Here is a 24,576-nt window from a genome sequence, read left to right on the forward strand (position 1 = left end):
TTGGGGATGACAACACGTTGAAATCACTAAAAAGAGTGGTAATTCCATGTATAATAGCAGGGGTAAACCATTTTATTAGTACGGATGTAGTATCCAGTGAAATACCTTTGCTATTAAGTAAACCGTCCATGAAAAAGGCTCGGATGAAATTGGATATGGAACATAACGCAATTGTCTTTGGGAAATCTGTAGCTTTGCGGTTTACACAGTCGGGACATTATTGTATTCCTTTAGCGAGACCTAACATCTCTAAGCAGGATGTTAAAGAAGTATTAACGGCAGCCATGGATAGGGATTTAAAGGAGAAAAGGCAAATTATTTCAAAACTACATTGACAGTTTGTACATCCATCTTGTCTTAGTTTGAAGATTCTGTTAAAAGATTCAGGGGTAATAGATGATGACTACACTAAACTTACAGAAGATATCAGTGAAAAATGTGATATCTGTAAAAAATAATACAGGGAGACACCATTGCGACCCATAGTGAGTCTCCCATTAGCAAGGGACTTTAATGAAACTGTAGCAATGGAAGGTATGGAATAAAGACAAAAAACATTTCTCTTCTACACTTTACAGACATAGTGACTAGATTCAGTCTGGATACTTCTAACAACAGCAGTGAACTGCAGCTGAGATCATGTACCCAAGTGTCTGGAGTGGGTCCGTGAACGCACTACCTTCTGACTTGGAGGCATGAGTGTTACCCACTGAGCAATGACTAACCAGTGGCACCTGCTGATTAAGTAGGAACATCAGATAAGTTTAGGTTTAATCTCCCACATGGATGAATGGCCTTGTTAATTGTCAAAGTCTAGGCATGTAAAAATTGGGTGAGTAGAAATGCCTGAAAGTGACTATGGAACCATAATTCAGTAAGAGGTAACATCTTCAAAAAAAGAGGGAGTGAAAAAACAGATGGAAAAAAAGAATGTTATGTGTTAGGACCATTCCTATAGAATCATAGACTTATACAACACAAAAGGAGGCCATTCGGCCCATTGTGCCTTTGTTGGCTCTTTGAAAGAGCAGTCTGATTAGTCCCACAGCCTTGCAAATTTTTCCTTTTAAAGTATTTGCTTACTTCCCTTTTGAAAGTTACTGTTGAATCTGCTTCCACCATCCTTTCTGGCAACACATTCCAGATCATAACAACTTACAGCATATAAAAAAAAAATTCTCCTCATCTCTTCTCTGGTTCTTTTGCCAATTCTCTTTATTAATGTACACAAGGAGATCGGCTTACCGTTCTGAAGTCCCCCTTGTAGTGGAACTCACACTGCATCATGTCGAAAAAGATGGGGATTGTAGATTTGCGGAGCTCCACCTCTGGGACGAGCGTCATCTCCAGGATTGGCCCAACCATTCCTGGAATAAAGCGGATCTTGTGCTGGCCTGCGGAGAGACGCAAACACAAGAGGTTCAAAGTTCAGCTTTCTGGAATAATTCTCTTATGATGGCATGTGACTCTGTTTCCACTCGTGGGGGAATCTGATACCAGACGTTTAAAAGGGATTATGCCAGAACTGAGAAAGTCCAACTATCAGTAATGACTGAACATGCTTTTCTCTAGGAAAGATAAAACTGAATCAGTGATCTGATAGGGATCGTTTAAAATGATTAAGTGATTTGATATAGTAAATGTACTGAGGTTATTGCCACTTGTGGGGCCATCCATAACTAGGGGTCATTAATACATGCTATTACTGTACCACCATGCTTTGCTTGTCAAATTAGAATATTAAGCTGATATATGAAATGCATAAATGTGACAAGGACTGGAATAAACACCAAACCAAACTGAAAGGAGAGCCATCAAAATAGACGGAGGGAGATTTGCAGTAAAGATCGAAGAACTACTAGCAGAGAAAAAGAAATAGTTCTTTTGCATTCACACAGATCTTATCAATATTGGAATAACTTCACACAGTCGATGGAATGGGATACAGAGTGGAGGTACAGTAGGGGGTAATATAGAACAGAAAGTGTGTCTGCCTGGAAGTTAGAGCAAATATAGACCTGGTAAGGCACAAGGGAAAAATGCAAGGTTGGATTGCATCTATTTCGATGCAAGGAGTCTAACTAGTAAGGCAGATGAATTGAGAGAGTTGATTAGCACATGGGATTATGATATTATTGCTATCGCAGAGACATGGTTGAGGGAGGGATAGGACTGGCAGCTCAATATTCCAGGGTATAGAAACTTCAGGCGAGACAGAGGAGGGGATAAAAGAGGGGGTGGCATTGCACTGTTGATCAAGGAGTCAATTACTGCAGTAAGGAGGGATGACATCTTAGAAGGTTCCTCAAATGAGGCCATTTGGGTAGAACCTAAAAACGAAAAGGGGGCAATCACTTGGCTAGGTGTCTACTACAGGCCTCCAAACAGTCATGAAGAGATAAAGGAGCAGATACGTAGGCAAATCTCTGAGAGGTGTGAAAATAATAGGGTAATAATAGTAGGGGATTTCAACTTCCCCAATATTAACTGGGATAGTCTTAGTGCAAAAGGTTTAAAAGGGGTGGAATTCTTAAAATGTATACAGGAGAATTTTTTGAGCCAGTTTGTCGAAAGTCCTACAAGGGAAGGGGCAGTACTGGACCTAATCCTATGGAATGAAGCCGTTCAAGTGGTAGAAATGTCAGTGGGGGAGCATTTCAGGGATAGTGACCATAACTCTGTAAGATTTAAGTTAGTTATGGAAAGGGATAAAGATGGACCAGAAATAAAGGTACTGAATTGGGGGAAGGCCGATTTCAATATGATAAGACAGAATCTGGCCAAAGTGGACTGGGAGCAACCACTTGTATGAAAGTCTACATCACATCAGTGGGAGACATTCAAAGAGGAAATAGTGAGAGTCCGGAGCCAACATGTACCCGTTAAGGTGAAGGGTAGGACTAACAGGCCCAGAGAACCCTGGATGTCAAGGGATATAGAGCATTGGATCAGGAAAAAAAGGAGGCTTACGGCAGATCCCAAGCGCTGAAAACAGTGGAGGCACTAGAGGAGTATAGAAAGTGTAGGGTGGCACTTAAAAAAGTAATTAGGAGAGTGAAGAGGGGGCATGAAAAACACTGGCAGACAAGATAAAGGAAAATCCCAAGGCGTTTTATAAGTATATTAAGGGTAAGAGGATAACCAGGGAAAGAGTAGGGCACATTAGGGACCAACGTGGCAATCTTTGTGTGGAGCCGGAGGACATAGGTGAGGTTTGCAATAATTACTTTTCATCGGTGTTCACTATGGAGAAGGACGATGTAGGTGCAGAGATCAGGGAGGGGGATTGTAATATACTTGAATATATTAGCATTGAAAGTGAGGAAATATTAGCTGCTTTAGTGGGCTTAAAAGTGGATAAATCCTCAGGCCCAGATGAGATGTATCCCAGGCTGTTATGTGAGGCAAGGGAGGAGATAGCAGGAGCTTTGACACAAATTTTCAAATCCTCTCTGGCCACAGGAGAGGTACCAGAGGACTGGAAGTCAGCAAAATGTCATAATTATTCAAGAAGGGTAGTAGGGATAAACCAGGTAATTACAGGCCGGTGAGTCTAACATTAGTGGTTGGGAAAATATCAGAAAAAAAATCTGAGGGACAAGATTAATCTCCACTTGGAGAGGCAGGGATTAATCAAGGATAGTCAGCACGGCTTTGTCAGGGGGAGATCGTGTCTAACTAACTTGATTGAATTTTTCAAGGAGGTGACTAGATGTGTCGATGAGGGTAAAGCAGTAGATGTAGTATACATGGATTTCAGTAAGGCTTTTGATAAGGTCCTGCATGGGAGATTGGTTAAAAAGGTAAGAGCCCATGGGATCCAGGGCAATTTGACAAATTGGATCCAAAATTGGCTTAGTGGCAGGAGGCAGAGGGTAATGGTCGAGGATTGTTTTTGCGATTGGAAGTCTGTGACCAGTGGTGTACCACAGGGATCGGTGCTGGGACCCTTGCTGTTTGTAGTGTACATTCATGATTTAGACATGAATATAGGAGGTATGATCAGTAAGTTCGCAGATGACACGAAAATTGGTCGTGTTGTAAATAGTGAAGAGGAAAGCCTTAGATTACAGGGAGATATAGATGGGCTGGTAAGATGGGCGGAGCAGTGGCAAATGGAATTTAATCCTGAAAAGTGTGAGGTAATGCATTTTGGGAGGACTATAGGTTGTTTCGCTTGGAGCAGAGAAGGCTGAGGGGGGACATAATTGAGGTGTACAACATTATGAGGGGCATTGATAGGTTAGAACAACAAAGAACAAGATAGGAGGAAACTTTGTCCCTTAGGGAGAGGTCAAGAACCAGGGAGCATAGATTTAGGGTAAGGGGCAGGAGGTTTAGGGGAGATTTGAGGAAACATTTTTTCACCCAGCGAGTGGTTGGAATCTGGAACACACTCCCTGAAGAGGTGGTGGAGGCAGGAACCCTCACAACATTTAAGAAGTATTTTGATGACCACTTGAAACGCCATAGCATACAGGGCTACGGGCTAACTGCAGGAATATAGGATTAGAATAGTTGAGTGCTGTATGGCCGGCACAGACACGATGGGCTGAAGGGCCTGTTTCTGTGCAGTATAACTCTATGACTATGACTATGATAGGTTTTGAAATCTAGTTGTTCATGTTACTTGATCAAATGATAAAAACACAGCTCTGTTTTTGGAAGGGACGGAAACTGCTTACTTCTGATTCTGAATTTTCAAATATACCAGTTGATCTTCAGAGTCCACACACAGACAAAAAGGGAAATATAGTGCCTAGATCTGACTTCCCTGGTTTGTCTTCCACTCTAGGCCTTACAATTATACAGTAAGTTTCACATCTTCAGGACATCTCAAAGTGCTTCAACTGCTCATGAATTACTTGTGAAGTGCAGTCACTTGTGTTATATAGGTAAATATGGATGACAATTTCACATACAGCAACTCCCACTGAAGGTAAATGAGTTGAACGGCCAGTTCATCTGCTCTTAGTGGTGTTGGTTGAGGGGTCAATGTTAGCAGGAAACTGAGAGAGCTTCCTTGCTTGTCTTCAAAATCAAAAGTGAACAGGATCTTAGTTTAACATCTCAGTCTGAGAAAAGGCCTCTCTGACAATGCAACACTCCCTCAGTGCTGTACTGCAATTTCAGCCTGCAATATGTACCCAAAAAGAGCTGGAATCCATAACCTTCGGACAAAGAGGCAGGTGTGCTACCACTCAGTCAAGCTAACTCTCACATACAACGTAGCCCAGTGTTGTTACAAAGATAACTATTCTTGATAGCAAGACCTCACAATGAACAGCGAGGTAAAAAATCCATTGTTAATCGTTGCTCTTATAAAAGGACACTGATTTGGAACATTAGGCCAAATTATCAAATGGCCATGAAGGTGGGACTGGAGATGGATGCGACCGCAATTTCCTGGTACCGACTGGCGTGCCGGTCTCCCGCCATGGTCTGACCTCTGGGCCATTTAAGTTCTAGGAAGATCAAGGGGATGATAGCTATCCAGCTGCAAGTTTTTAAAATTCTTTCATGGGATGTGGGCATCGATGGCAAGGCCAGCATTTGTTTTTATTCCTAATTGTCCTTGAGCAGGTGGTGGTGAGCTGCCTTCTTGAACAGCTGCAGTCCATTTGGGGTAGGTATACCCACAGTGCTGTTAGGAAGGGAGTTCCAGGATTTTGACCCAGCGACAGTGAAGCAACAGCGATATAGTTCCAAGTCAGGATGGTGTGTGACTTGGAGGGAAATGTGCAGGTAGTGGTGTTCCCATGTAACTGCTGCCCTTGTCCTTCTAGTTAGTAAAGTTCATGGCTTTGGAAGGTGCTGTCGAAGGAGCCTTGGTGCGTTGCTACAGTGCATCTTATAGATGGTACACACTGCTGCCACTGTGTGTCGGTGGTGGAGGGAGTGAATGTTTATGGATGGGGTGCCAATCATGTGGGCTGCTTTGTTCTGAATGGTGTTGAGCTTCTTGAGTGTTGTTGGAGCTGCACTCATCCAAGAAAGTGGAGAGTATTCCATCAAACTACTGACTTGTTTTTTGTAAATGGTGGACAGGATTTGGGGAGTCAGGAGGTGAGTTACTCACCTCAGAATTCCCAGTCTCTGACCTGTTCTTGTAGCCACAGTATTTATATGGCTGTCCAGTTCAGTTTCTGGTCAATGGTAAATCCTAGGGTGATGATAGTGGCAGATTCAGTGATGGTAATGCCATTGAATGTCAAGGGGAGATGGTTAGATTCTCTCTTGTTTGAGATGGTCATTGCCTGGCACTTGTGTGGCGCAAATGTTACTTGCCATGTATCAGTTCAAGCCTGGATGTTGTCCAGGTCTTGCTGCATGCAGACACGGACTGCTTCAGTATGTGAGGAGTTGCAAATGAGACTGAACATTGTGCAATCATCAGCGAACATCCCTACTTCTGACCTTAAGATGGACGGAAGGTCATTGATGAAGCACTGAAGATGGTTGGGCCTCGGACACTACCCTGAGGATCTCCTGCAGTGGTGACCTGGGACTGAGATGATTGGCCTCCAAAACCACAACCATCTTCCTTTGTACTAAGTATGACTCCAACCAGCGAGGAATTTTCCCCCTAATTCCCATGGACTTCAATTTTGCTTGGGCTCCTTGATGCCATACTCATTCAAATGCTACCTTAATATCAAGGGCAATCACTCTTACCTCCCCTCTTGAGTTCAGCTCTTTTGGCCATGTTTGGACCAAGGCTGTAATGAGGTCTGGAGCCAAGTGGCCCTGGCGGAACCCAAACTGAGTACCAGTCAGCAGGTTATTGCTGGGTAAGTGCCGCTTGATAGCAGTGTTGACGACACCTTCCTAGTGATAGGTAGCATATTAGGCTAATTAAAGGGCCTAATAAGGCCATTCAGCAGATGCCTGTCGTGTTCCAGTGTTTTGAAATTGCATTGTGCATTGCATACTCTAGACGCTGCTGTAGAAAGCATATGCTAACAAACGGAAAGTGAAACTAAAACCGAATAAAAGAAGCCTTTATGTTCAAAAGCCTGCTGCTGCCGTCTCAATCTCTGCCTTACACCTTACGCCAAACCTGGCTAAACCTCACTCCAGTCCCGAGAGACATCACAATGCCGAATGGAATTTTCCAGTCAGCATGCAGGTCCCCCGCTGAGGCTGAAATATAGCCAAGAGATTGAGACAGCCTCCCATCGGCAGACCGCAGTGGGCCAGCACTCAATCCCATTCGGGAATTCCGACAACCCGCACCTGCCAAAGCTGTTGGGCCACGGCTGTAGCTGCTGGCCGTCCAGTGAAGGATTTACCCCTCCATAATGACAGCCTGGCATCTACGGCCTTTTTAATGATAAAGATTTTTGAAAGGGCGTCTCCACCTTGAGGTGCTCTCTCTGTCTCTCCTACCTAGATTGGCAGCAACCCTCTGATGCTGGGGCTGCTGATCTGTCAGTGCTGGAGGGCCTCTTATTGGCCCTCCAGCCTCAGGAGCCTGCCCAGCACCCTGAATTGGAAAGTGGGCATGCACCCTGGACATAAATTGGCCTGCTTGTTGAAAATCGTGACCAGCCTCAGGTGCTGATGCAATGCGGATTCGGGACCCAGAATGCAATCGACGTGGGGGACCCAATCCCAGAAAAAAATCCATCCCATTAACTCTGCTTCTGCCTCGGTCCACAGATGCTTCTGAACTAGTGGGTATTTCCAGCATTTTCTGGTTTTATTTCAGATTTCCAGCATCCACAGTATTTTGCTTTTGTGTTGTTAATGGTGTTGTCCAAGACATCAAGAGATCCCCCTACTCTTCCTCAAAGAGCATTAAGCAACTGCCTGAACAGGTATCATGACCTCAGCTTAGCACTCACCTGAGGTGTCTACCTAGATGCTTAATTCCTGGAGTGGGGCTACATACCCACAACTTTCTAACTTGGAGGCAATAATGCTTCCAACGAAGCCAAGCCAAGGCCTAAATCGGAGATCCTAAGATATTCAGGTTCCATTTTACCAAGAATCTTCTCACAGCCATATGTTTTTTTTTTATTAGTTTAAGGGATGTGGGTGTCGCTGGCAAGGCCAGCATTTATTGTCCTTGAGAAGGTGAGTGGCTTGCTCAGCCATTTCAGAGGACAGTTAAGAGTCAACCACATTGATGTGGGTCTGGAGTCACATGTAGGCCAGACCAAGTAAGGACGGAAGATTTCTTTCCCGAAAGGGTATTAGTGAGCTGGGTTTTTTTACAACTATCAACAATGGTTTCATGGTCACCATTAGATTAGCTTTATAATTCCAGATTTTTAATTTTATTAATTGAATTACAACTTCACCATCTGCCATGGTGGGATTCAAACCCATGTCCGCAGGATTACTAGTCAAGTGACATTACCACTACATGGGAACGTTGTGTGTCGTATGAGAACTAGTTATCACTGAAATATTGACAACACTTTTTTCAGTCCATGGAAAGCCTCTAAAATGCCACTGGTTAAATGTCCATGTGTAAACAATCTACATCACAGACCTTATAGAAGACTGCACCACAGAGACCACATAGGTAACATTAAAAAGAAAATTGGATAAATACTTGCAGCAAAAAAGTTTATCGAGTCTATGGGGAAAGAGCAGGAGAGTGGAATTAATTGGATATCTCTATCAAAGAGACAGCACAGTCACAGTGAGCAGAATGGCCTCATCTGTGTTGTATCATTCTATGCTTCCAGGAGCCATATTTTTACAAACATTTCTTGGGATGTGAATGTCGCTGGCAAGACCAGCATTTATTTCCTATCCCCAATTGCCCTTTGAGAAGGTGGTGGTGAGCTGCCTTCTTGAACCGCTGCAGTCCATGTGGGGTAGGTACACCTACAGTGCTGTTAGGAAGGGAGTTCCAGGATTTAACCCAGTGACAGTGAAGGAACAGCAATATAGTTCCAAGTCAGGATGGTGTGTGGCTTGGAGGGGTACTTGCAGGTGGTGGTGTTTCTATGCATCTGGTACCCTTGTCCTTCTAGGTGGTGGAGGTCGGGGGTTTGGAAGGTGCTGTCGATAGTACCACACTACTACTACTACTGTGCGTCAGTGGTGGAGGAAGTGAATGCAATAATGCTAATCATTTCTTGTGTATGCTTCCTTTGTCCTGGAAACTTTAAAATTGTTTGTTTATAGTAAACGTAGCATTGCAGCTATATGTTCAATTAATAATAAAGCAATTCAAAAATCACTTACTCACTTTAAAATGAGTTGGTCATAAATTACCTTCACTTGCTACTGAATAACAGTAAATTAAATCCATTGATAGCTGTAGTGAAAGCCACAGGATTTAACAACCTAGAGTTAATTGAAAACAGCCACTGAACTGTCTGGTAATTGAGACAAATTGTCTCGGGCCTACTGGCTGGTGAATACTTGATTAAGCCTGAAAAAATTTAAACAACAAGGTAACAGTCATCTCGTGTTTCAAGGATTTAGCGAGGTGGAGCTAAAGCTTCGAAATTAGGTCAATGTGGAAAGGCCCATCTTAACCAAATAGCCAATCTCAAGCTCACTTGAATCTATAAGGCCAAAGAGTGTGAGCTCCAAATTCTCTCCTAATTGGCCTAAGTTGGATTTATTGGCATTTAATGTGCAAAAGCTGTACGGCAACAGCCTTAAGCTTGAAGAATTTACAAAGGTGCAATGAAGGCTATAAAATGAGGTCAACTTGGAAAAGCTAAGATGCCAAAATGGCCAACCTTGACTCAATAGAATTTGCCTGCCTCAGGTTGGTCCAAAGAATGCAGTTTCTAAATGGCCTCCTAATTGTCCTAAGTTGGATTTATTTGTACCAAATAGAAAAATAGGAAAGCAAACAGAGTGAGATAAGAGAATTCTGAAATCTGATGTTTAAGATCACCACAAATTCTAGAACCGAGGAACAGAAGCTCAAGGTAAAGGTACATGTAAGCTTTAACTCCTTGACACTTTGTACAATCAATGCTGAATTTCTAGATTTGTAATGTTAAAAATGTTCATTTATTAACAAAAGAGCTTTTATAGCCCCTTCATGACCTCAGGATATCCCAAAGTCCTTTACAGCCAAAGAAGTACTTATATTGAAGTATGGTCACTGTTATAATGTAGGAAACTCAGCGGCCAATCTGTACACAGCAGGGTTCAACAAATATCACTGACCATATGATTTATATTCACGATGTTGGTTGTGGAATAAATATTGTCCACCATGCTGAGGACAACTCTTATTTGAAAAGTGTAGTTTTTTTTTGACATTCACCTCAGAGATTATCCAAGAGACAGCTCCTCTGACAGTGCAGTGCAACCAGCTTAGGTTTTATGCTCCGGTTTCTGGAGCAGAGCTACAACCTTCTGATTCAGAAGTGAGAGTGGTACCCACTGAATCCACATCTGGTAACAGCATCATCCACCAATTGTGGAACTGAACTGGACAGAGCACGAAAGTCCCTTTATCACTCCCAAACCAAAATTCCAATGGAGGCATAAGGTGGAGTCGGGGAGATGGTAGAGGTGGCTTCTTGCATACATTTACTTCCAACCTAGCGTCTCTCAGAGGTGGGAATGCTGGGATAAAGCTCCTAGCCATTCCGCTTTTGCTGCAGCCAGAGGAAAGTATGGCTGAGTGAAGCAGCTTTACTTGATGAACCCGTGTAGCAGCATATCCAGGGAGCTACTGGCGGCAGTGCGGAAAATCTAGGAGGGAGTTGGACAGACATTTGTGGGAGTGGGCTATTGAACAGAATTTATTTCAGCAAATGCAAGTGTGGACCTCTCTGGTTGTGTACCTCCTACATTCCTAAGCCCACTCCTCAAATGATTCCAGGAAAAGTAGTTGATGCTGAGCCGCTTTATAGATTCATAGAATCAACACAGAAGGAGGCCATTCAGCCCTTGCGTCTGTGCTGACTCCTTTGGAAAGGAATGTGACATGATGGTTCAGCCCCAGGGGTTGGGGAAGATTATGGTGTCTATGGAGGGGCAGGCCCCAGTTGAAAAATGTAACTATGGGGTTGGATGACTATTCTTTTGTTTGATTGACTTTTGAATCAAAGATGATTTCATAGAATCATCAGTAAAGGAGGCCATTCGGCCCATCATGCCCATGCCAGCTCTTTGAAAGAAGTATCCAATTGGTCTGAGTCTGCTGCCCTTTTCCAAAGTCCTGCAAATTTTCCCCTTTTAAGTAGTTATCCAATTCCCTTTTGAATGTTATTATTGAATCTGCTTCCACCACCTTTTCAATCATTGTATTCTAGATCATAACACCTCACTGCGTAAAAAAGAAATCGCACTTTTCCCTCTGGTTCTTTGCTTCTTTGCTCTAAGGAAAACAATCTTCTCCAATCTCACCACAGAACTGAAGTCCCAAATCCCTGATACCATTCTAATAAATCTCCTGTGCGCCTTCTCCAAGGTGTTGAGATCCTTCCTAAAGTGTGGCGTTCAGAATGGGACATAGTATTGCAAGCTGAGGCCTAACCAGTGATTGTAAAGGTTTAGCATAACTTCCTTGAATTCAAATTCTCTGCCTGTATTTATGAAGCAAAGGGATCCCATAATAAAAACAGAAAGTGCTAGAAATACTCAGTAGGTCTGGCAGCATCTGTGGAGACAGAAACAGAGTTAATGAGCCGGACTTTGTTCTCCTCTGACGTTGGGTTACGTGGGGGGGACGGGGTGTCAGAAAATTGGAGCAGCAGTGGCTGCCACAGAACCCAACGACCGGATTGCCAGGCCCGATCTTCCTGGTGTCGGGGAAGCTCCATGGCAGTCCCTCCGCTGCTCAATGACAGGACCCTGGTTTAAATATTTTAAATACCTATCTGCATCATCTGCCGCGATCTTCCTATCTATTCCCAATCCTCAGGCGATGCGTGGCACTTTCCCGTCCAGGAGAAGCTGGTGCCACCAAGGAGGGGAAGGGGTCAACTCTGCATTCTGAGTATAGATGGGGAATGTGTTAACTCTGCATTCTGAGTATGGTTGGGGAAGGAGTTAACTCTGCATTCTGAGTATAGATGGGGAAGGAGTTCACTCTGCATTCTGAGTATAGATGGGGAAGGAGTTAACTCTGCATTCTGAGTATAGATGGGGAAGGAGTTAACTCTGCATTCTGAGTATAGATGGGGAATGTGTTAACTCTGCATTCTGAGTATAGATGGGGAATGTGTTAACTCTGCATTCTGAGTATGGATGGGGAAGGAGTTAACTCTGCATTCTGAGTATGGATGGGGAAGGAGTTAACTCTGCATTCTGAGTATGGATGGGGAAGGAGTTAACTCTGCATTCTGAGTATGGATGGGGAAGGAGTTAACTCTGCATTCTGAGTATGGATGGGGAAGGAGTTAACTCTGCATTCTGAGTATTGATGGGGAATGTGTTAACTCTGCATTCTGAGTATAGATGGGGAAGGAGTTAACTCTGCATTCTGACTATAGATGGGTGGGGAAGGGGTCAACTCTGCATTGTGTGTAAGGATAAGGAGGGGGAAGGATCAACTCTGCAATATTTTGTGGATATGGGGGGGGGGGGAGACAGGGTCAACTCTGCATTTTTTAATTTATGGGGGTGAAGGGGTCAGCTCTGCATTATTTTGAACTGTTTGCAGGGCTGGCAGCATTTAAAAAATGGCACCAGCACCTGCTCTGGTATCAGGTGACTCCATGAGTGGCATCGCCAATGCCACCCTCGCCACGTGATTGGTTGGGGGGGGCAGCCACCATCAATATGTTAAGCGGCCGTCCACCATGTAATCGCAGCAGCGTGTTGGCGCAGCTCCCATGTGTTGCAGCTGCCATTTTCTGCACCCGTCGCCACTCCCGGCAGCAAGACAACAAAATCCAGCCCAAGTCTGTAACCTTTAATTATAAATGACAAAGGTTAGAAATGTAATGGGGTTTGAGCAAGTGAAGTGGGGGAGGGGGTAAGAAGAACCAAAGGAGAAGTGTGTGTGTAAGGGCAGGAGAAATTAAATGACAAAGATGTCATGGAATAAAATGCAAAGGCAGTGCCAATAGCTGTAGTAAAAGACAAAGCATTAGTCCAACGAGAGTGTTAATGGCAAAGTAATGAACAGCTCTGTCCAAAAGCAAAAACATGAAAAACTAAGTTTAAGACATATGAAGAAGGGAGGAAATAGTGGCAGGTCTGATCATCATTTTCCAGTCCTCATTGGATACCGGAGTTGTGCCGATGGATTGGAGAACTGCTAACATTGCACTGCTGTTTAAAAAGGGACCAAAGGATAGACGGAATAATTACAGGCCAGTCAGTCTAATCTCAGTAGTGGGCAAATTATTGGAATCTATTCTGAGAGACAGGATAAAGTGTCATTTAGAAAGGCATAGGTTAATCAAGGATAGTCAGCATAGATTTGTTAAGGGAAGATCTTGTTTGATCAACTTTATCGAATTTTTTGAAGAAGTAATAAGGAAGATAGATAAGGGTAGTGCAGTTGATGTGGTCTTCATGGATTTTAGCAAGGATTTTAGCAAGGCTTTTGACAAGTTGTCACATGGCAGACAGGTTAAAAAAATAAAATCCCATGGGATCCAGGGAAATGCAGCAAGGTGGATACAAAATTAGCTCAGTGGCAAGAAACAAAGGGTAATTGTAGACAGCTGTTTTAGTGACTGGAGGGCTGTTTCCTGTGGTGTTCCGCAGGGCTCAGTACTGGGTCCCCTGCTTTTTGTGGTGTATATTAACAATTTGGACGTAATTGTAGGGGGCATGATCAAGAAGTTTGCGGACGACACAAAGATTGGCCTTGTGGTAGATAGCGAGAAGGATAGCTATAGGCTGCAGGAAGATATTGATGGTCTGGTCAGATGGGCAGAGAAGCGGCAAATGGAATTCAACCTGGAGATGTGTGAGGTGATGCATTTGGGGAGGTCAAACGAAGCAAAGGAATACACGATTAATGGGAAAATACTAAGAAGTGTAGAGGAAGTGAGGGACCATGGAGTGAATGTCCACAGATCCCTGAAGGTAGCAGGACAGGTTGATAAGGTGGTTAAAAGGCATATGGAATCCTTTCCTTTATTACCGAGATATAGAATATAAGAGCAGGGAGGTTATGATGGAACTGTATAACTCATTGGTTAGGCCACAACTTGAGTATTGTGTGCAGTTCTGGTCACCTCATTACAGAAAGGATGTAATTGCACTGGAGAGGATACAAAGGAGAATCACGAGGATGTTACCAGGAATGGAAAAATGCAGCTATGAGGAAAGATTGGATAGGCTGGTGGTGTTCTCCTTGGAACAGAGAAGGCTGAGGGGAGATCTGATTAAAATGTACAAAATTTTGAGGGGCCTGGATAGAGTGGAAATAGAGGGTCTATTCACCTTAGCAGAGGGGTCAGTGACGAGGGGGCATAGATTTAAAGTGATTGGTAGAAAAATTAGAGGAGAGATGAAACTCGCTGCCTGAAACTCACTCCTTCAAAAGGAGTCTGGATATGCACCTCAAGTGCCTTAATCTGCAGGGCTACGGACCAAATGCTGAAAGGTGGGATTCGCATTGGTGGATTCTTTTTGGCTGGCACAGACATGATGGGCCAAGTGGCCTCTTTCTGTGCCTTAAACTTTCTATGATTCTAAGACTGGCGCATGGTAAAAAAAAGTTAGAAAAAGAAAAATAAACTTTTTCAAAAAGACAGTCATGTTCTGAAATTGTTGATCCCAATATTGAGTCCAGAAGGTTGTAGAGTACCTAATCGGAAGATGAGGTGCTGTTCAAGCTTGCACTGAGCTTCACGGAACACTGCAGCAGGCCAAGGACAGAAATGTGGGCGTGAGAGCAAGGTGGTGAATTGAAATGGTCAGCAACCGGAAGCTCAGGGTCATGCCTGCAGACCGAGCAAAGAGGTCACACAATCTGTTGTATGATTGCCTTTAAGAGTGATGTCCCGTTATGATCTTTGTATGCTAATGAGCTAAGTACCAGGACATAGTCATGTGACTGAAAGCCAGAGTAACTCTGCAACTTTAACACCCAGAGTAAGGTTCTGTAAATGGTTAGCTCTGTACTGTATTTAATAGTCTAGCTGTAAATAAACCTGTTTGAGATCTTCAACCAACTGGACTCCACGCATCTCATTTATGTTGCACCAGAGAACATAAAATAACTCATTACACAATCTATGTTTGGTCTCCCCAAATGATCCTGTATACTTTTTTTTAAAAGCCTTCTCAGCTTGCTGTGCTGCCTTCAAAGAATTGTATACATACACCACCAGGTATCTCTGTTCCTGCACCTCCTTTAAAATTGCACCATTTAATTTACAATGCCTTTCCTTGTCCGTCCTTCCAAAAGGCATCACTTCACCCTTTTCAGCAATGATATTTCATCTGTCATGTGTCTGCCCATTTCATTTGTCCTCCTGAATCTGCGACTAACCTCCTCACTGTTTATTATTTTTCCAGGTTTTGCGTTTGTGCAGAACATTCCCACAGACCATTAAATTGGTGGGATAGGGTCCATGATGCTTGTTTGTGCTGGTGGAATTAGAGAGCTGGCTGTCTTTCCTGTCTCTGTGCTTCCTTATACTCAGGAGGAAAAAAGTGGCAGGGTAATCACTGTTTCTCATTGCCTTGAGTAAAAACACGAGGGCACTGTTATGGGAATTGAGTTACGGGTTAACACTGTTGACGGGTTTGTTGGAGGGGTCGGGGGCACAGTGGGGGAGCTCCTGCAATCTGTCTGCAGTCATTCTGTTATGTTGATTACATATTCCAGTCAGTGACAAAACGTGTTTCTGGCAAGCCTCTCAACCCGTGAGCTGATCGTTAACATTTTCCAGTCCTGAGAGGACAATATTTCTTGCGTACTATGAGAGTTTGCTCATTTGCAGTGAATTAAAATGAGGCAGTTATAAATGACCTTTAAGACCACAAATGGGTTTGAGATTTTGGGCTAGTTTGTGTTTTCTCCTTTGGTTGTAAGAACCAATAGTCAGTTTTAAGTGGCTGACCCATAAATATTTAATTTTCTTTGCCCCTGATAATTTGGCAATTTCAGGGACACTACAGATGGGTAGGGTGAGAAATGAACAATAATATTTAACACTGGTGCAGTAGAAGGTGCTCGTCTGAGGTACACTGTTGAAAGCATAGTAGAGTGCACTCCTCCAGAATACCTGATGCTGACTCTGGGTGCTGGAAATAGGGAAATGCTCAATCCCCTAATATCCTTCACCTTGATAAGAATTCACAAAAACAGAATTCGACCCTCACAAGGCCCATTTTTGTTACCGCACAGATACCTAGTTAATTGTCCGTGATTAATTTATAAGTCCGACTTAATGCTGGAACTGCAGTCCAACCTAGCAGTGATGTTGAATATTCATTTCAGCCTTAATTAACCTTTGAAGGACTTTTCAACCTTTGTGCATCCAATGATGAGACTCGTGAGTGATCACGCTTGCCGATTGAGAGAGAGACAAATCAAAGGAATAAGAAAGATCAGGGGAGAGCAAAGCCTGTTGAAAATATTCCGATGGAGCTTGTGGCTTGGAGATACAGGAATTGTTTTTCTCCCTCTCTCTCTACGCATCTGACATAAGGTGACGGAGGCAGATTTGGGAGAAGAAATTTTCTTCCAAAGTTACCGTGACTGTGCTCAGTTTAATATTTGAATTGTTTCAAAGTTAACCTTCATTGTGAATTAAGGAACTTACAAAAAGCATATCACTTGTTTCACCTCTTTTTGCAGCGGCGACAGGGAGAGCGAGGTGGCAGCTGGGTAAGTAAGTCCTACATATTTGGGCAGCGGCTGAACCCGAGACACTACACCTGTAGTGTCTCCCACCCGCCCTCCTCCTCTAACCGAAAAAAAAGGACTCGGTGGTGTGTAGATAAGGTAAGGCTATTTCTATTTCTTTTTTTTTCGTGTGATTGGTAAAAACTTTTCGTTGCTTTTTCATTTATCTAAGTTAAGACTAAGTTAAGCTTAAGATTAAAAATGGCAGGAGATCTCAGACCCGTATCATGCTCCTCTTGCTCAATGTGGGAGCTCAGGGACACGGCTGATGTCCCTGACTCCTTCACGTGCAGGAAGTGTGTCCAGCTGCAGCTCTTGTTAGACCGCATGACGGCTCTGGAGCTGCGGATGGATTCACTTTGGAGCATCCGCGATGCTGAGGAGGGCGTGGATAGCACGTTTAGCGAATTGGTCACACCGCAGATTAGGATTTCTGAGGGAGAAAGGAAATGGGTGACCAAAAGGCAGAGAAAGAGCAGGAAAGCAGCGCAGGTGTCCCCTGCGGTCATCTCCCTCCAGAACAGGTATACCGTTTTGGATACTGTTGAGGGAGATGGCTCACCAGGGGAAGGCAGCAGTAGCCAGGTTCATGGCACCGTGGCTGGCTCTGCTGTTCAGAAGGGCGGGAAAAAGAGTGGAAGGGCTATAGTCATCGGGGATTCGATTGTAAGGGGAGTTGATAGGCGGTTCTGTGGTCGAAAACGAGACTCCCGAATGGTATGTTGCCTCCCAGGTGCACGGGTCAGGGATGTCTCAGATCGGCTGCAGAACATTCTGAAGGGGGAGGGTGAACAGCCAGTTGTCGTTGTGCACATAGGCACCAATGATATAGGTAAAAAAATGGGATGAGGTCCTACAAGCAGAATTTAGGGAGTTAGGAGCCAAGTTAAAAAGTAGGACCTCAGAGGTAGTAATCTCAGGATTGCTACCAGTGCCACGTGATAGTCAGAGTAGAAATGAAAGAATAGTCAGGATGAATGCGTGGCTTGAGAGATGGTGCAGGAAGGAGGGGTTCAGATTTTTGGGACATTGGGACCGGTTCTGGGGGAGGTGGGACTATTACAAATTGGACAGTCTACACCTGGGCCGGACTGGAACCAATGTCCTTGGGGGTGCTTTTGCTAACGCTTTTGGGGAGGATTTAAACTAATGTGGCAGGGGGATGGGAACCAAATGAGGAGGTCAGTGGACAGAAAGGAGGTAGTAACTAAAGCCTGTAAGGAACTAGATAATGAAGTCAGCGTGACTAAGGGAAAGAGTAGACAGGGAGCAGATGATGAACGCAAAGGGACTGGTGGTCTGAGGTGCATTTGTTTTAATGCAAGAAGTGTAGTAGGTAAGGCAGATGAACTTAGGGCTTGGATTAGTACCTGGGAGTATGATGTTATTGCTATTACTGAGACTTGGTTGAGGGAAGGGCATGATTGGCAACTAAATATCCCAGGATACCGATGCTTCAGGCGGGATAGAGAGGGAGGTAAAAGGGGTGGAGGAGTTGCAATCCTGGTCAAAGAGGATATCACAGCTGTGCTGAAGGAGGGCACTATGGAGGACTCGAGCAGTGAGGCAATATGGGCAGAACTCAGAAATAGGAAGGGTGCGGTAACAATGTTGGGGCTGTACTACAGGCCTCCCAAAAGCGAGCGTGAGATAGAGGTACAAATATGTAAACAGATTATGGAAAGATGTAGGAGCAACAGGGTGGTGGTGATAGGAGATTTTAATTTTCCCAACATTGACTGGGATTCACTTAGTGTTAGAGGTCTAGATGGAGCAGAATTTGTAAGGAGCATCCAGGAGGGTTTTCTAGAGCAGTATGTAAATAGTCCAACACTGGAAGGGGCCATACTGGACCTGGTGTTGGGGAATGAGCCCGGCCAGGTGGTTGAAGTTTCAGTGGGGGACTACTTTGGGAACAGTGATCAAAATTCCGTAAGTTTTAGAATACTCATGGACAAAGACGAGAGTGGTCCTAAAGGAAGAGTGCTAAATTGGGGGAAGGCCAACTATACCTTGGGGTCATAAATTTAAGGTGAAGGGTGGGAGATATAAGGGGGATGTCAGGGGAAGGTTCTTTACCCAGAGAGTGGTCGAGGCATGGAATGCCTTGCCCGGGGAAGTTGTTGAGTCAGAAACTTTAGGGACTTTCAAAAGGCTTTTGGATAGGTATATGGATAAAGGAGAATGATGGGGTATAGATTAAATTGTCCTTGACAGAGGACAAAGGATCGGCACAACATTGTGGGCCGAAGGGCCTGTTCTGTGCTGTATGTTCTATGTTCTATGTTCTATGTTCTATACCAAAATTCGGCAGGAGCTGGGGAATGTAGATTGGGAGCAGCTGTTTGAAGGTAAATCCACATTTGATATGTGGGAGGCTTTTAAAGAGAGGTTGATTAGCGTGCAGGAGAGACATGTTCCTGTGAAAATGAGGGTTAGAAATGGCAAGATTAGGGAACAATGGATGACAGGTGAAATTGTGAGACTAGCTAAGAGGAAAAAGGAAGCATACATAAGGTCTAGGAGGCTGAAGAAAGACGAAGCTTTGAAAGAATATCGGGAATGTAGGACCAATCTGAAACGAGGAATTAAGAGGGCTAAAAGGGGTCATGAAATATCTTTAGCAAACAGGGTTAAGGAAAATCCCAAAGCCTTTTATTCATATATAAGGAGCAAGAGGGTAACCAGAGAAAGGATTGGCCCACTCAAGGACAAAGGAGGAAAGTTATGCGTGGAGTCAGAGAAAATGGGTGAGATTCTAAACGAGTACTTTGCATCGGTATTCACCGAGGAGAGGGACATGACGGATGTTGAGGTTAGGGATAGATGTTTGATTACTCTAGGTCAAGTCGGCATAAGGAGGGAGGAAGTGTTGGGTATTCTAAAAGGCATTAAGGTGGACAAGTCCCCAGGTCCGGATGGGATCTATCCCAGGTTACTGAGGGAAGCGAGAGAGGAAATAGCTGGGGCCTTAACAGATATCTTTGCAGCATCCTTAAACACGGGTGAGGTCCCAGAGGACTGGAAAATTGCTAATGTTGTCCCCTTGTTTAAGAAGGGTAGCAGGGATAATCCAGGTAATTATAGACCAGTGAGCCTGACGTCAGTGGTAGGGAAGCTGCTGGAGAAGATACTGAGGGGTAGGATCTATTCACATTTGGAAGAAAATGGGCTTATCAGTGATAGGCAACATGGTTTTGTGCAGGGAAGGTCATGTCTTACCAACTTAATAGAATTCTTTGAGGAAGTGACAAAGTTGATTGATGAGGGAAGGGCTGCAGATGTCATATACATGGACTTCAGTAAGACGTTTGATAAGGTTCCCCATGGTAGGCTGATGGAGAAAGTGAAGTCGCATGGGGTCCAGGGTGTACTAGCTAGATGGATAAAGAACTGGCTGGGAAACAGGAGACAGAGAGTAGCAGTGTAAGGGAGTTTCTCAAAATGGAGACGTGTGACCAGTGGTGTTCCACAGGGATCCGTGCTGGGACCACTGTTTGTGATATACATTAATGATTTGGAGGAAAGTATAGGTGGTCTAGATTAGATTAGATTAGAGATACAGCACTGAAACCGGCCCTTCGGCCCACCGAGTCTGTGCCGAACATCAACCACCCATTTATACTAATCCTACACTAATCCCATATTCCTACCAAACATCCCCACCTGTCCCTATATTTCCCTACCACCTACCTATACTAGTGACAATTTATAATGGCCAATTTACCTATCAACCTGCAAGTCTTTTGGCTTGTCGGAGGAAACCGGAGCACCCGGAGAAAACCCACGCAGACACAGGGAGAACTTGCAAACTCCACACAGGCAGTACTCGGAATCGAACCCGGGTCCCTGGAGCTGTGAGGCTGCGGTGCTAACCACTGTGCCGCCCGTCTGATTAGCAAGTTTGCAGACGACACTAAGACTGGTGGAGTAGCAGATAGTGAAGGGGACTGTCAGAGAATACTGCAGAATATAGATAGATTGGAGAGCTGGGCAGAGAAATGGCAGATGGAGTTCAATCTGGGCAAATGCGAGGTGATGCATTTTGGAAGATCCAATTCAAGAGTGAGCTATTCAATAAATGGAATAGTCCTGGGGAAAATTGATGTACAGAGAGATTTGGGTGTTCAGGTCCATTGTTCCCTGAAGGTGGCAACGCAGGTCAATAGAGTGGTCAAGAAGGCATACGGCATGCTTTCCTTCATCGGACGGGGTTTTGAGTACAAGGGTTGGCAGATCATGTTACAGTTGTATAAGACTTTGGTTCGGCCACATTTGGAATACTGCGTGCAGTTCTGGTCGCCACATTACCAAAGGGATGTAGATGCTTTGGAGAGGGTGCAGAGGAGGTTCACCAGGATGTTGCCTGGTATGGAGGGCGCTAGCTATGAAGAGAGGTTGAGTAGATTAGGATTATTCTCATTAGAAAGACAGAGGTTGAGGGGGGACCTGATTGAGGTGTACAAAATCATGAGAGGTATCGACAGGGTGGATAACAAGAAGCTTTTTCCCAGAGTGGGGGATTCAATTACTCGGGGTCACGAGTTCAAAGTGAGAGGGGAAAAGTTTTGGGGGGATATGCGTGGAAAGTTCTTTACGCAGAGGGTGGTGGGTGACTGGAACGCGTTGCCAGCGGAGGTGGTAGACGCGGGCACGATGGCGTCTTTTAAGATGTATCTAGACAGATACATGAATGGGCAGGAAGCAAAGAGATACAGACCCTTGGAAAATAGGCAACATGTTTAGATGGAGGATCTGGATCGGCGCAGGCTTGGAGGGCCGAAGGGCCTGTTCCTGTGCTGTAATTTTCTTTGTTCTTTGTTCTTAGAATCTTATGAAGAGAATGAACAGTGACTCAGTGGTCGCACTCTCACATCATGTTTGACACTGGCAAATTCCTGTGGAGCCATTGTGTATTCTCTCCTGGCTATGTTTAAGTCTGAGCTCGAAATCAAATCCACTAGCTTCTCTTTTTCATATCTCTCATTCTTTCGAGCTGCAGCTCTTTCATTTAAATATTCAGCTTCCAAAGGCTGTGACCTCTTCCAGCTTCTGTGGACCAGCATCAGTTCTTATGCTGTTTTCAGCTGCGGTCAGCTGGGGTTCCATTGCGAGCACTCTTGTTTCTAACTCAGAAGATTCTGCATTCATGTCCCACTCTGGCGGGGGGGGGGGGGGGGGGAACGCTTGAGATGTAAATCTATAGTCACATTTTAGATGAGATCTTCAATCAAGGCCCTATGTGTGTTCTATCTTGTCAATGTCCTCTTAGTATTGAATGAGGAAAGTGGACTCTGGGTCAAAGTAACAGGAGTTTATTTACAGAGGTCATCTTACTAGGATATCTACATGAACACTGAGTAGCATGAGGTACAGACTCATGACATCACATCCTGTGATGATGCTAAAGGTCTACATACATAATCTACCCAGCCACAATGTGCTACTTAGTTGCTCGTAAAAGATTGCATGATACTTTTTCAAGGAAGAGCAAGGGAGTTTTCCAACATCTAAAAAACATATTATCTGGTCATTGCTGCGTATGTGTGTAAATTGTCTGCTACGTTTCCCACATTACGATAGTGGCTATATTGTAAAAGTGCTCTGGGATGGCCTGAGGTTGTGAAAGCTGCTGATAAAATGCAATGAATAAATATTCCTTCAGTTATTACAACATTGCCTCATTTGGGAGCACTTACATCTGAAAATCACAAAGTTGTGAATTTCAGACCTACTCCAACTATGCCAAGGCATATTACATTATCAAAAATATTGAGATGCTAAATTGAGGCCTGTCTGCTTGTTGGAGGTAGATTTGCGGTGGCAAATTTTTGAAGGATAATAAATCCATTACTCCTTCGATTCACAGGGCTGAATTTTGAGTGCGCCGCACTTTGCGGTGCAAGGGCTCATTTAAATAGAGGGAGTGGAGCGGCCGACCCAGATGACATAGAGGGGCCGGCCGCCGCGTCCCCGGCAACAGGGCTTTAAGCCCTTAGATGGAATTACAATTTTTGAAGGTGCATCATCATAAATTTTTATTAAATGGAAACTTTTGTGATGGAGGCCCTTCCCCATTTAATTGCCCGGAATAACAAAAACATGTCATTTTCCCGACCCACACTTTATCCCCCGACCTTCAAACTTATGCCCTTCGACCCCTTCCCACCATCCCCACATTCAATCAAGATTGCTTTTCCTGCTCCCCCCACCACTCCCGCCCTGAAAATTTGATTCATCCCCCCCGCTCCCCACCAGGTTCCCGCCTCGGAACTCCGTACGGAGTTTTGACGGTGGCCGTAATATCGGTGTGGGATGGCTGCTGCCTGCAGGTAAGTTTATTTAAATATTATTAATATTCATTTGCATATGCTGATGAAGAGCCTGCCACCAGTCGGCAGGGTTGTGGGGGTGGGGGGGGGGGCCGCACCGAAGTCCCCCCACTGCCGGTAATATGTGGCAGACCCTTCTCAACGTCACGGGTCGAGGCGGGCCTCTCACTGCAGACTTTTACCGGCACCCGCGCCACGACCAGCAGAGCCAAGGGGACAGTAAAATTCAGCCCACAATGTCACATATGAATTAACAGGTTACTTATTCATGGGTTTGTGGGATCCACAAAAGCAGGCAAATAAATGACCAGTTAATGTATTGTTGACCAGCTGCCATGTGTGTCTGTACTTCAGAAGTTGTTGCATGTAGGCAAAGTACTTTGAGACATTTCTCCTGATAGGCTACTTAGCTTTGTAAATAAGGGCATTGAATAGAAATAAAACAAGGAAGTCATGCTAAACTTTAACAAATCATTGGTAAGGCATCAGCTGGAGTATTGTGCACAATTTTGAGCACCACTCTTTCGGAAGGATGTCAAACCTTGGAGATGGTGCAGAGCAGGTTTACCAGGTTCGTATCAGGGATGAAGGAATTTAATTATGTTGGGAGATTGGAGAAGCTGTGATTGTTCTGCTTCGACCTGAGAAGGTTAAGGGGATATTTAATAGAAGTGTTCAAAATCGTGAAGAGTTTTGATAGAGGGACATAGGACTTCGGAGCAGGAGTAGACCATTCGGTCCCTCGAGCCTGCTCCACAGTAAATAGGTAGAACATTGTTCTATTGGCAGCAAGTCAGTAATTAGAGGACATAGATTTAAGGTAATCAGCAAAAGAACCAAATTTTGGAGGGGTTTTGATGGAGCAAGTAGGGAGAAACTATTTCCTCTGACAAGTGGGTTGGTAACCAAAGGTCCTAGATTTAAGATAATTGACAAAAGAACTAGAGGTGAAATGAGAAGAAATTATTTCAGACAGTTTTTAAGATCTGAAATACACATTCTGAAATCGTGGTGAAATCAGATTCCATAGGATCTTCCAAAAGGCAATTGCACATGTAGTTGAAGACAAATCATTGGTAGGGTTATGGGGAGAAAGCTGGGGTGTGGGACTAAATTGGATAGTTATTTCGAAGAGTTGGCACAGATGCAACAGGCCGAATGACCACCTTCTGTGTTGTAGGATTCCATGATTATAGAATCATAATCACGGTGTCATAATGGCACAGAAGGAAGTCATTCGGCCCATCAAGGCCACAACAGCTCGAGGAAGAGCAATCCGATCAGTCCCATTCTTTGGCTCTATCCCCATAGCCCTGTAAGTTTATTTCTCACGTGTCCATCCAATTTTCTTTCAAAATCGTTTGCTGTTTCCACTTTCACCTCCCTCCTAGGCAGCAAGTTCCAGGTAATTACAAGTCGCTGCATTAAAAAAAAGTTCTTCCTCACATCCCCTGCATCTCTTGCCCGAAATCTAGATCTGTATTCCTTAGT

General features: G+C 44.2%; 1 protein-coding gene across 2 annotated transcripts in view; it reads right to left on the reverse strand.

Moving 5' to 3' along the window:
- Positions 1–24,576, reverse strand: part of LOC137368229 (dedicator of cytokinesis protein 2-like) — a 1,222,644-nt gene that overhangs the window by 211,061 nt on the left and 987,007 nt on the right. For both annotated transcript variants that reach the window (XM_068028710.1, XM_068028709.1), the window contains exon 33: positions 1,246–1,394. In XM_068028710.1, the coding sequence (XP_067884811.1) occupies positions 1,246–1,394 (149 nt within the window). The remainder of the gene's footprint in view (positions 1–1,245; positions 1,395–24,576) is intronic.

Source organism: Heterodontus francisci, chromosome 1, assembly GCF_036365525.1.
Source record: "Heterodontus francisci isolate sHetFra1 chromosome 1, sHetFra1.hap1, whole genome shotgun sequence".
NCBI lineage: Eukaryota > Metazoa > Chordata > Chondrichthyes > Heterodontiformes > Heterodontidae > Heterodontus > Heterodontus francisci.